Raw genomic sequence first — 13,566 nt, 5'->3', positions numbered from 1 at the left:
GTACATTTTGCAGTTTTAAAATTGAAGGTACAATATCTTGTATTTATTTACATTTCATTTCAAATGTAATGTACACACTACATATCATTATATAATTTATAACGTAATATATTATTCATGTAATTAATAGAAACATAAGTATATTAACGTATTTATTACATATTTAAATCAGCATTTCATAAACAGTCATTGTAGTTATGTTTAATATTTGTTACATATTAAAACCAGTGTTCAATACTAATGTGTCTATGGTTTCCACTGTCGAATCTATGAGTTGGAGGCGGAGTTTCAGCCTAAAAGACTTCATTACCCAGAGTGCCCTGCGGCCTTTTTGACGAGTGGAACCGAGGAAAAAAAACACACATCAGAGCCGAGTCTGCCGAGTCGGGCAGCTGCGAACAGTCGCTCCCCAAACTGACTTGTTTGTTCAGTTGTTTTCTGTAGCTACAGAAGTCATCTCAAACTTTAACCAGCGTTTCGGCCGTTTGGCAGCATTGTAATAGTGTTTTACGAAGCGCTGGTGACCGAGACAGAGACGGCGCGTTTAGCTGGTGAATCGTCGCGAGCTGGCGGAGCTTTGTGGTTTCTGTTAGCTTAGCTTAGCTTAGCTTAGCTTAGCTTCGCTACGAAAACAAATCGGAGGCGTTTTTTCGAGTTTGGCTCTGCGTATTTCGGCTCGCAGGGACTCTGACCCTGTTCGTTATGGGCACAGAGTAGAGCATGTATAATGGTAGATAGTTCACAGCTGCTCGGGTCGTCTGTGTGGTTAGTGGGACGTTTTTTGAGGGGGTTTATGCGTCACGGTTAGCTCACTGGAAAGCTGGCTAAGCTAGTCGTAGGGAAGTCCAAAGAAACAAAAGGCGTTCCTGTGTAGCTGGCGAGGCTAGCCGAGCTATCACACAAAAGCCTGCCAGCGCAGGTCCGCTCAGCCTAGATTGAGTTCGCTATAGCTGGCGCAAGACACACAGCCAGCCCAGGCGTTTCCACACACACACTCTCACACCCTCACACACACATTTATTCGCCTGAAGCAGCACAGAAATGGCTCAGCACAGTAGTCCTCACGTCGCGAGTTCGCAAAAAGCCTTAATGCTGGAGATGAAAAGTCTTCAAGAGGAGCCAGTCGAAGGCTTCAAAATAACGCTGGTGGACGAGGCAGATTTGTACAACTGGGAAGTAGCCATTTTCGGACCTCCAAACACACTCTACGAAGGTGGTTATTTCAAGGTAGGCGAACGTGGTTCATTTGGGCAATGTATGCTAGCATAGCTAGCTAGCGCTACAGTCATTAGTGTGAGGTCGCTAGCTATGATTTCAGCCGTTTACCATTTGGCCAGCTAAATTTAGCAGCCTATATTTAGCCTGATGTAGCCAGCGTAGCTAGCTGCTCGGCTGCCCACATAGCTAGATAGCTATCCTAGCTAGCACTAGCAGGCTGTCTTCGCGGCTGTTACTGCTAGTGCTCTTAAATGTAGCTAGCTAGATAATATTTATCGGATATCAAGTACCAACAGCTCGGTTATGTTGAGCTGGGGTGGGGTTTAGCGAGGCCTTTTGGGTGTCCTCGGTGTTGTCTGTGTGAGGCAGCGCTGGTTTGGTGACACTTGGCTGTTTGCCTCTTTGTTCCTATTCTCTCTGTCAACAATGCGCCCGTCAAGTAGCAGCGAGTTGCTGACTGGCACGGTGTAGCTGCCTCTGTTTGCGCTGGCTTTTCAGAGGCACACAGGACTGAAACGTATAGGGGGACGTTGTACTGTCCAGCTTTTCGGTTTTACACCATGTCACGTTTAAAAACCCAAACGTTTTGGGTTAATTGTAGCCTTAGACATTCCTAATCTTTAAGAAAAAGCCCCCAAATCAACGCTTTTCTCCTTGTGAAGCGTTTTTTCATAAATCCGTGGACAAACCAATGACCATCCCATCCATTTTTTTGGTTGGTAGGACGTTTTCTAAACGTTAGCTACAAGTTTTGGTTCTGAGAACGTTCGATCTGTCAGGTTTTCTGATGACGTTCCTAGAACGTTTTGTTTGATGTTTAACGTTCTGATGACGTTGGGGTGAAGAAAAACGTTGTCTGAACGTTTCAATGACTTTTCCTGGAATGTTATTTCTGTAACCTTTTAAAAACGTTGTTGAACGTTCTCATAACGTTCTCTGTTAGCTGGGACAATCATCCTTGTGTTCAGTGTCTCTGTCTTCCTTCCTTTCCTGTGATTTTTATAGTAGGTATGAACTATGCAGAGGAAGCAAAATCACAAGTTTCAGTTCCTCAGCACAAGCAAAAAGGCAGCCAGGACCTGGATGCTAAAATAATAGGCTCATTGTCTCCCCAGCGTTTCCCCCAGTGGAGATATAATTACTCGATCTACATCTGGTTAGATTTTACAGTGAATTATTGAATCAGTCCCAAGCAGGCCCAGGATTATTATGGCAGAAGTGAGTGGATTTTTATGGAGGGATTTTTAAAAACTAGGTCACACTGATGAAAGTTCAGTCCTTGCCTTTGTTTACCCTGGTTGAGCACCGTGGGGCTTGGCAGATACAGTGGCGTCATTGCCTTCTGCTGGGGCTGGATACAGGGCCGTGTTCAGACTTGATCGGTGACAGAGCTGGGAGTGTGAGCTGCTCCCCCTCTGAGTGCAAACCAACCTGCAGTGCCCCTGGGGTGCAGCACCAGAACCAGTAGTGCCGCTTGCAACGGTTTACACTGCTCACCAGGATGAGCTGTGCTTTGTTAGAAACCCGGACAAAGCAGATGATCGTATCTCGCAGTTGTTTTTGACAGGAAAAACAGGGGTAGAAAGATGGTCCTATTTTGCAAGATTACTGTGCTTGTGTAAGTGCTGTGTAACACAAAGGGACAGTATCTGACTTACACATACAGGCTGATACATTGTGTTTTTCTGAAATCAAAAGTACCAAACATGATGAAAAACATAATGAAAAGGCTACACGTTGTGTAGTTGTTTAGTTTTTTGGATAGTGAAAAAAAGCTTTTTAAACAACCGTGTTTCTGTCATATAAAAATCTTGTATCTTCATATGTGTTTTTCCACTTAAATGACTTTGAATAAAACCTTTTTACATTAAAAGTTAAGAAGGTTTTTACCTTGGCCTGTAAGGTTGACGTTTTGGTACTAACAGGTTTTTGCTTGACGATATACAAAAAGCTGTCTGTCAGAGAATTTAAATATTTCACTGTTTTGAGTTGTGTGTCGTCACTGTCAGAACAACAACTCAGGAATGGAGTTGTTTCAGTTCATTTGTTCTTAACACACGATGAAAACCAAAGACTATCACAAATGCAGATGTACCCTCCCCTGTAATAAGGGTTTTTAAAATGTACACTGCTTAGGTAGATGAGGGGGTAGTCTTAACATGCACTCTTAAAAATAAAGGCGCTACTAAGGGTTCTTTTGTTAAAGAAAATTTTAAGTAAATGTTATTGTTCCCAGTTCAAAGGTTCTTCACACTTTCACATTTCTTTTACAAAACTGGTAATGGAACCAGAAGTGGATCAAATGACCATTTGTATCAACTTTATTTCAGAGTTTCATGTATAAAAATTAAAGGTGCCTTGAGATTTTCGTCACTACATTGCTACAGTGTCTTTTCAGAACTTTATCATCAATACTATCTGTCTGTGTGTGTTCACACATGTCGGATGCCCTTTATCTTTTTGTATCTGCCTGCGCTTCCTTCCTTGTATTCGGCTGCACCTTCCAAGTTTCAGGCTGCTTATCTGTCCCCAAGTAGTTCACTGGTAGCGTGTTTCAGTGACAGTAACTTGATAGCTAGGTTTTTGTAAAAGCATTGGACCTGGATCGAGTTCAACAGAGCAGGGTACTCTTATGTAATGACGGATTAACCTAGTTGTTTTACTGCCTAAAAATGTGCTGGCTTTGATTTGCCCCTGTTTTCTCATTTCAAGGCCAGTTGTTGATTCGTGTATTGTCTTTCTTTTTTGCGCCGTGCCCCTCTGGCCCATCTGCATTGTTTCCCTGAGTTGTAATGCATCTCCAATCCAATTATCGGCGGCTGTCCCAGTGTCTCCGAGCCGCCTTGCTAAGGGAGAGAACGGCTACCTCCAGCCAGTGTCTCTTTATTGGAGAGGCAGGCCCTGCCTGATCACTCCGCTCCATTGGGGCGTTAATGGATTCGAAATGGTCCTGAACTTCACAGCACCGACAGGCTGGCTCGTCTGTCAGTGTAAGGCGTAAAATCAGTCTTGATTAGGTCTGCGGCTGTGGCGCTTGATGCCCAGAGAAAAGGGGCCCGGGTCGAAGTTGCTTTGCTTATTTATTCAATTCTCCATGTCCCCATTTGTTCTAGTCCCCATAGTGAACCTGGCCTATTTTTCTTCATTCTAGGCACGCATCAAGTTTCCTATCGACTACCCCTACTCCCCACCTGCCTTCAGATTCCTCACCAAGATGTGGCACCCCAACATCTATGAGGTAAGTAAAAGTGTGTTTTTCCTCACGCTGTCGTGATCGATGTGATTGTACTCCATGGCAGCAGGCGTTGGAAGTCATCCTAGGCTTTAAACTCTTCTCACCCCATTCACTGTCTATAAATAGCTACTTTCTGCAGTAAACAATGCCTGTGGAAAAAACATGCTGTTAAGTATTAAGAAAATGATTGCATGGTTCGCAGTTTGATTATTTGGGATACTAAGAGCATTAGGGCTGTTACTCAATTGACCTTGATTTAAACAAGTTCAGTCTGTAGTGTTTCCAAAAGTGACTTGGTTTGCATGGTGTTAATGGATATTAAAAATCTCAATCACAGTAGGAAATGGACCCATAGCCATTTATGCATTTAGACACATTGTATAGATGTACGGTACAGTGCAAAATACGTATATTACTTGTAGAGATACTATAATATATTTTACTTAAGTGCAAATAAATGCTAATTTAATTAATTTAATGTTAATGTCAAACAATTTCATTGAGCAGCTGAGAGGAACCGGTTTAGTTGCTGTAAAATTTGGCCAGTGGATTTATTCAGTTCCACCAGCAGCTCAGCCAATTAATTAATAGTAACAGTAAATACTAGGTTTTCCAGAGAAAAGGTTTGGAAACACGCACTAATAATCACTAATGTTTTGTGTAGGAATGTTTCGATCCAGTGAATCCGTATAAGGGCAGATCCAGACAAATTTTAATGTATTGGGTACAGGGCTGCACAAATTGGGGGGGGGGGGGTCTGCTTCTGGTAGATATGCCATGGGAAATCAGAACGGTGTGATTTTATTATAATTCTTTCCCTCTGTATCAATTAAGTTGTAGCATAATGTTTATGATTTCATTTGCCTCATGTGACATTGCAAGTCCGGCGATGTGACTATAATCCTGATCAAGTTCCGTGTCTTTGCTTTAATCAGTGTTCAGAATCACATTTACACTCTTTTTAAAGACCATCTTTAATATTCTAGAAATATTTTTTGTAATAATATTGTATAGCCTGAAATACTGACCAATGGGAGATTACTCATACTGCATATTTAATTGTTGGTGACTACCTACGTTCATCTTTATCGGTACGCTTCTTTCTGTTGTAAATAACATGTACCGAGTGAGAGGTGAAGTGACTTTGATAACAGCAGCCTCTGGGAGTGTATGAATGAGGCAAACAGTTATGACCTGACTTGGCAGCATTTTTAGGCTTTGTGAGTCGCTTGAATGTACGGTATTCAGAGTGCCTTCAAGAGCGAAAACATGTTTGTGTAGCCGGCTTCTGCTGAAGCAGCCCCTCACTTCTTAAAGAGTGTCCCTCCTGAACATAATGCAAGCGACCAAAGAGCGCCCAAGGCTCGAACACTCAATCACAACCATTCAGAACATTCTGTAACACCCTTCCTGGCAATTTCCAAGTAAACTAGCCTTACACCAGGGTCCAATCCATCACAATAATAGCAGACAGAAATGGTCAAAGATGTTGTCCTGTAACTTGGATAGGCTCCCGCGGCTCACCACATTGTCCGTGAGGCCAAAGCAGGCCTTGAACAGAATGCCTTGATGTCTTTAGATTTAGGTTGAATGTTTTTCAGGATCAAAACATCGTAGCTCCACTTTAAAAAGAAAACAAAACACCAACAAAAAAACAACTAAACCACTACCTTAAATGCTGAGTTTTCCAAGCAAGGCATATACATGCAAGAGTTACAGTCTTGAGAATTTAAAGAGTAACTGGTTTCGGCCTAATGCCATTTGTGATCACCATGGAAATTTGCCTGGTTTATGAACTGTTCTTGTTTGTGTGCACCTGCCGAGCCTTTTGAGCAAGCCAGTGGCGACAGTGTGTATATGTATATATGTGTATATGTATGTAGATTAGAAAGACACAATTAGGGAACCTGTAATCAGAGCAGTCCAGAACAGTGTTAGTATGTAAACAGGCTAAATCAGCAAGGAAAAAACACAGTAGATTGGTGAATTATCCGAAGACCTTTTTGAAAAAAGCTTGTTTTTAACCTAGCTTTAAACACAGTGTGTCTGAGTTTATTCCAGATTTTGGAGGTGGGGGGTGTAAGAGAATGCTCTTCCCCCACTGTTTTTGCTTCTAAAGCGAGGAACTGCCAGTGTTCTGCAAACCAAATGTTAAGTGTACGTAGTATAAAAATACTAGAAACTTTAAAATGTAAAACACCTCTTTTGGTAATTTAAGTACATTTAGCAGTGACTTTTGTACTTTAACTCAAGTAGAATGGTTAATTAAGAACTTCTGCTTTCTGCGACTGTGAGAATTCACACTGTTTTAACCAACCCTGACAGGCCTTGCATTCTGCCCAGTCACTGCATTAATTTTAAACATGTAAATCTAAAATGCAATTACACAAAAGGCTGTGCTAAAAATACTTACTAAACTAAGCATACTACTTGTCTGGGCTCAGCCTCAGACATTCGGACCAGACTTAGATGGCGCATCTGATACCCGAGCTAAGCTGCTTTCTAGAAGACTTGGTTATCAAAAGGAGACCGTTCATGATCTTGTCAGGTCTGTTCTGAATGTCTGCCTGAACACGTTTCCATGTTTGTCCAACAAGATTCAGGAGGTTGTGCATCATTAGTGTATGGTCATGTGTTTAATATTGCAAAGCACAGTAGCTGCAAGCTAAGAACTTTAAATCTGAGGGGAAAAGTATGAGCGTCAAAATAGTCTACATGTAGATGAACACTGGCAGCGCACTTCTTGTTATTTTATTCATTTGACAGGAACTAAGCTACAGTAAAAACAAAGTAATTAAATATATCAGACCCTTACTCTTCACCTGTTTCTTCGTTTTAAATACAGCCTAGAAATCTTTCTGCTGCAAAATTAAGCCTTTAGTATGATTTTTAGTAAGGCTGCTGCAAAGTCCTTTTGTCTACTTTGCCCATCACTGTGTACGTTACCATTAAGAGCGCCCTCCTTCTCCTGTAAAGTGATAATTTTGGCGATCCAAGGTTTTAATGGACGAGACAATCCAAGTTTTGCTTTGTCTGAATAACTAAATTAACCATGTGAAATCATGCCTGCCCTGGTGTTTGTCTTTCAGAATGGTGACGTGTGCATCTCAATCCTTCACCCTCCAGTAGATGACCCTCAGAGTGGAGAGCTGCCCTCAGAGAGGTGGAATCCTACACAGAATGTCAGGTAAAGAAGCAGCACGCAAAGCCCCTGTTGTACAAAACTGTAGTTTTGCTGTTTGCTCACACGTACCCACTTGTTTTGGTAGTTTTCTTGTACTTCTGAGCGTCTCATGGCCCCCTACTTTAACAGCCATATATTATTAATAGCCATTTATTTTGCTCTGTGCTGGTTGACATCACAACTTGGTTGTATTATCAGTTCAGCTGATTATTTCTTTATCTGTGCTCAGCTGCTACTGTTCTCCTGTAGTTTACTCATCGCTGCATTTGTCTGTTTAAGTCATGCGGCAGGAAGTGTCTAACACGTCTTTCCTCTACTAGAGCCCCCCCCCTTTCACTTCAATCTTCTGTTATCTGGTTTCACGTACCTATGTAACGTGAGAAAATGCTTTAACTGAGAGTTGCTTGTGTGTATACGTTTTAAAGAGCACCTGTCACCGATGGACAGGTTTATTCTAATAAAAAAAGAAAGAAAGAAAAAAGCCTGTCGTCCAGTAGCTCACGTTTTGGAATGAGCTCACACTGACTCACACTTCCTGGCCACAAAAAAGCACTCGAATATATTGCAGAACCACCTGCTAGCTGTCTCATGATACACATTCAATGTGGCATTGTTTTTACAACCTTATGCCACGTCACAACGTTTATTTCCACCAGATTGTTCTTAATTTTTGGACGAGATCTTGTGGGTGAGTTGAACCGCTCTGTAAAGTTCTATGTAAAGACTTTCAGTGAGGTTGAGGTCAGGACTCTGTGGAGGCCAGTTCATGTATGAGCATGATTCCTTAGAATTCCTTAGAACAGTCTTTCATAATTCATACCTGATGAATCATGAGGAGTTGTCCTTGAATGTGCCCGTACCGCATTGATGGTTTAACCTGTACGATCAGGTATGCAGCTGTCTTTGTTTTATTGCCACATAAGCAGATGAGCCTAGACTGACCAACGGAAGCAACCTCAGGTCCTGACACTCCTCCATAGGCTTGTACAGCGGACCGTGTTCATGATGGGTACATCGGTTCCTTTTTACCCTGATGCGCCCATTTGCTCTGGAATAGGGAACATTTGGAGTCATCCGACCACATGATCTCTTCCATCGCTCAAGTGTCCAATATTTATGGACATTTTTTTTTATTTGTGTGTGTTTTCCAGGACAATCCTACTGAGTGTCATATCCCTGTTGAACGAGCCCAACACTTTCTCTCCTGCTAACGTTGATGCATCGGTCATGTATCGCAAATGGAGAGACAGCAAGGCGAAGGACAGGGAGTATGCAGAGATCATTCGGTGAGTTACAAGTGTTCTCCTTATTCTTTTTATTATTATTATTATTATTTTTATTTTCTCTCATGTGAACATGCTGAGAGTTTCTTGTGTAGTAAGTTTCTGGCACTAAAGATTAATTCTGGAAATGTGTTCTGCTAAGCAGCACAGTTAGATAATGTTAATCAAGAAGTGAACATCTACCTGATCAACAAAATGGCCAAGCTGGCATTAAGTCACCTAACATTAAGAGACATTAGAGCTATTCATATATTCATTGGAGAGATTAACAGAGCTGTGAACCAGCAGGCTGTGAGCTAATTGTTAGTTTTTGCTGAAAAACATCTATGTCTATTGCGTGTCTGTAGTGCTTTATCAGAAAGGATCCCTTTTCAGGAGTTTTTGGTATAGGTAGGAAGACCCACACTTACCTAAGCTTAACTAAGCTCTTGTTAAATCTCATACTTGTATGCATCTACAACCTTTCTGAAGGATTCAGAGAGCTTTTTGGCCAACCCTGGCCAACCCTGGCATTGATAATCTAGCTGTGCTTCCACAGAAACACTGTTGACCTGTGTGTTTGCATTCAGCTGAAGTTCTGATGAAGTGTCTGAGTCACAAGAATTTTTTTAATTGTTTAATCACGCTGCCCTCTTGTGGATAGACTTGGCAACATGCCAGGTCATCGTGAAACTGAGGTGGAAACCACTTTGAGAACTGGAAAAGCTTGCTTCATATGATTTCAACATTTGTTTTCACATTTGTTGTTTTCCGTTCACCAGTGTGACCAGGCTTGATGTTACAGACAAATATGCGGAAAAACTGAAAGACGTTAAGGCCTGACGGTGTTCTTTAATGCATTGAATTTGGAGTAGGGATGAAAGGCTGGACAGGACAGGGGGGGAAAAACTGCCTGCACAGCAGAAGTATCCTGTTCCCCTGCATGTTTCTGAAGTGTGTTTGTGTTTGTGTGTGTGTGTGTTACAGGAAGCAGGTTATGGCCACTAAAGCAGAAGCAGAACGGGACGGTGTGAAAGTTCCCACCACACTGGCAGAGTACTGCGTGCGCACACGCGCCCCAGCGACTGACGAGGGCTCTGATTTGTTTTACGACGATTACTATGACGACGAGGACTTGGAGGATGATAATGACGAGGACTGTTGCTACGACGAAGACGACTCAGGAAATGAGGAATCGTGACATCATCGCCACCGCCAGCCTCCTCCTTGTCCTCACCTTCATCTTCACCCTGAAAAGTTGAAAAGCTGTCGCATGTATTCATTTCACTCGGATAGCTGTTTTGTTTTGTTTGTTTTTCCTTAAAGGAACTATAATTTTTTTAAGGTTATTTTTTTGGTTTTGATTTTTATTACTAGCTGAAAAATGAATTGTGTTCTCTCTTCGCTCTTGATTTGATATGGTCTCCCATAAGCTTTTAAAGTCAGTGAGGTTCCATGAGGGTTCATTTAATTTTTGCTGCAGAAATCCTGACGCCCCCTTGCTTTTTCAGACACACGAATGCGGGACTGAGTGGGGGAATGAATGAATATGAATTGGTGAATTAGTGCTGGAGTGAAAGAGGGTGGTCTCGGATGATCTTGTGCGTGTGTTTACGTCGGTTATACCTATTCCATCCACGGCGTCTTTTGAGTTAGGTAGTGCTAGTGTCTTCGTCCAGTTTTCTCCTGGCAGACTTTTCCTATTGACCTGTTGATTGGTGCGCTGCCCATTAACATGTTACTTCATAGCAACTGTTGCTAGGTGGACAAACTTTACAGAAATTCGATCAAAGACCCATTCAACTTGATGAGAAAATGCATAGAAATGACTAATCGGGATTGCTATGGCCTTTGTGTTGCATTACTGACCTGGGCCATGTTGACATTTCCCACCTGATTGGCTGCAACATTGAGCTAACATTAGCCATGTTGATGTATCCTAACAGTTTTAACCCAGTTAAGATTCTGACACGTTATACAACACACTAACTTTTGGAGCTGCACAGTTCCTAATTTGATGGACTCTGTAAAGCTTGTCCCATCCAGCAACAGGAAGAATGCAGTTGTGTGGGTGGAACCACAGCAGGTCAACCGGGGAGCATTTGCAGTCTGACCGGTTCAGCAATAAACTGCATTTCTAGCTACTTTCATGCTCCAGAGCAGAGACACGGGAATTGTCTACAGATCTTTAACATCAGTCCTGGTCATTGAGGGCCTTTTTAATTGCCGCTTTCTTACTCTTGATTAAAACACTTGTTTGAACCCCCCCCCCCCCCAACTATTTATCAAGCCTTTCTTGATTTGAATCGAAAGTGTTGGAGCACAGGAGTGCAGATGTTCCTTGCAACCAGAGGAACACTGGCCTACAGCTGGTTGGAACTGGTGTAGAAGCAGTTGCTTTTATGAACTTGTTATGGATTTTGAAGGGATGCTTCATTTTTGCTTGGCTTTGTGTTTGTTTGTTTTTTTGGACTAGGACTATTAAGTAGGAGGGATGACACTTCTATGGAAGCAGGCTTGTGCAGATGATTGCCCTGCAGAGGCCTTCAACCCCCTAATCGAACCACCCACCCCAATCTCGCTATGTGAAACCCCAAACATTACTTTAAGCCAATAGTGTGTACAGTTCAGATTACTGTTATCTTGTTGCTACATGTCCCCAGCTCTCTAAAGTGGGAATCATGAAGACAAAAGAATAGTAGGGTGTTCATTGTCTTTTTTCCGTTTGGCTGAAACTTTTGTTTTTGTAATGCCAATATTGTCTCGATCTCTCACGAAGTTCATTTATTCAGCGCCTAGATATTTTAATAGAGAATGTTTGTTTGTTTGTTTGGGGTTTTTTCTTTTTTTTTTTCTTCTCAAGATTGCGACGTAAATTCCTTGTTTTGGGGCTATCTAGGCGATCCTCCTGGACTTATGAATGCTCATGTGTTTGGTTTCGTTGGAACTTTTGGCTCAGTAAAATGATGGCAGCATCAGCATCAAACCCTGTAGTTTATTTCACGCCTTCGAGCATTTGGAGACTGGAGAGGGCTTTTACTTACATCAGCATTTGACCATTTCCAACCAGTTCAACGTGAGCTCGTTTTAACTGACTCTCAGGATAAACCAAACAGGGGGAAGGCGGAAAATTCCTCGGCAACACCAACTGAAACACCTTTGTCCCGTCCCCCCCGTCCCCCCCCAAACCATTTGTGAACGGCAAGTTAACCAGTTTTCAGTTCTGTTCTCGAAGACGGTTTACAATCTTAAACCTCGATGCTGATATGCACACGTGGGTATTGTGGCTGATCATTTTACTGACCTGTATGTATTTTTATGGTTTGTTGGCCTATTTAAAACTGAACAATAAAAATCTTTATTAGAATAGTTCTGCTTCTGTACTGAAGGCTTACGCAACTGCACCGTGATCAACTCCACTCAATTATTTCATAGAACTTACATTACATTTCTGCATATCATTTAGAGTGCATGGTTTTGAGAAATTTGCAGTCAGTATTGTTGGCTGGTGGTGAATGGGATTGGACATCGGAGATGTTTTTGTACAAATAAGTAATTTATTTAAGTGTTTTCTGTAAAAGCTTTTTCCTTTAATTCTTTTATAGACTGAGATGTATGTAGTTAGCCTGACTAACTGTTAGCTAGCTAATTGATACTCCCAAGTTGTACTTCCAAATCTTAGTGTAGTCCAAAATGGTGCTTTTGCTTTTAATGTGCTTTCTCCTCCAGGTTAGATATCGCCTATTTATTACAGCCAAGGAGGTACATTTCGGTAGTGGACCTAGTGGCAGCAGTTCTCAATCACTGTAGCTGCTTTCCTTACTTGTATACACTTCATTCAACTCTTCATCTGTTTATTACTCCACCTGTGAGCTGGGTTGTGCGCACTACAGAAAGGAAAACTGTAAACTGCATATTTCCTCGACAGGGAAGCGCTGTCTAGAAATAACCAGCATGGACCAGCCTGGAATTAAGAAATTTATAGGGATCAATACTCTCGGCTAGAACAAGACCACACAGACACATTTAGATGTGGTGTGTGTTATTAGGGGAATAATAATAATAATAATAATAATAAAGGAAAGATGAGCAGTACAGGTTTCTCATAGGCTTTGATGCAAGTCAGGGACCTGTTACCATGACAACACCGCTAGTCTGCTAGAATCTGCAGCCCAATCATTTCTAGGGGTGGGGCATAGTAGTCATTTAAACCATGTGTCTGTTTATTTTTACCGTTTGCATACAGTATATAATAGCGAAAGCTTAAGACTAACCATCTATTAGTTGTTGTTTTTTTTTTCAAGCACTGGAGCATAATTTAAAATGTCCAATTGCGACAATGATCAATATAAAGTTGGCCTTTTGACAATTACAGAAAGAGACTTCAAGTCTCAGACTATAGATAATGTAATCACATACAGTTAAAAGAAGCCCACAGCTAGGCATGGGAAAAGTCTTCTGTCTTGAAGGTCAGAGGAACTTTCAGTGCTACTGCTGAAAGGAGATGATGGTGTAAACGGCTTGGGTTTTTCCTATAATGGGTAAACATTCTGGAAAATCTTGCTTGAGGTTTTTCTGCCACAAATTAGTTATTGCAGGATAATGAAACATATTTCAGGGTCCTCAGAAAGGGTATTGATCCTTGGAAGTGAGCACATTACCCACAA

General features: G+C 41.7%; 1 protein-coding gene across 1 annotated transcript; it reads left to right on the top strand.

Moving 5' to 3' along the window:
• Positions 1-375: 375 nt before the first annotated feature.
• On the top strand, positions 376-12,268 carry cdc34b (cell division cycle 34 homolog (S. cerevisiae) b). Its single transcript, XM_072668767.1, has 5 exons — positions 376-1,227; positions 4,370-4,456; positions 7,543-7,640; positions 8,789-8,923; positions 9,887-12,268. Exons 1-5 carry the CDS (start codon positions 1,042-1,044, stop codon positions 10,098-10,100), a joined length of 720 nt encoding a protein of 239 aa, XP_072524868.1. The 5' UTR covers positions 376-1,041; the 3' UTR covers positions 10,101-12,268.
• Positions 12,269-13,566: the final 1,298 nt, after the last annotated feature.

The sequence above is a fragment of the Salminus brasiliensis genome, chromosome 23 (assembly GCF_030463535.1).
Source record: "Salminus brasiliensis chromosome 23, fSalBra1.hap2, whole genome shotgun sequence".
NCBI classification, from domain to species: domain Eukaryota; kingdom Metazoa; phylum Chordata; class Actinopteri; order Characiformes; family Bryconidae; genus Salminus; species Salminus brasiliensis.
This window is presented reverse-complemented; position numbering and strand designations above follow the sequence as displayed.

What these genes read in the sequence shown, in the direction of transcription:
- cdc34b (XM_072668767.1), top strand. Translation starts at nt 1,042, where the DNA reads ATGGCTCAGCACAGTAGTCCTCACGTCGCGAGTTCGCAAAAAGCCTTA. An exon ending in ACGAAGGTGGTTATTTCAAG is followed by an intron (nt 1,228 to 4,369) that starts GTAGGCGAACGT and finishes TCTTCATTCTAG; the next exon opens with GCACGCATCAAGTTTCCTAT. An exon ending in GAGTATGCAGAGATCATTCG is followed by an intron (nt 8,924 to 9,886) that starts GTGAGTTACAAG and finishes TGTGTGTTACAG; the next exon opens with GAAGCAGGTTATGGCCACTA.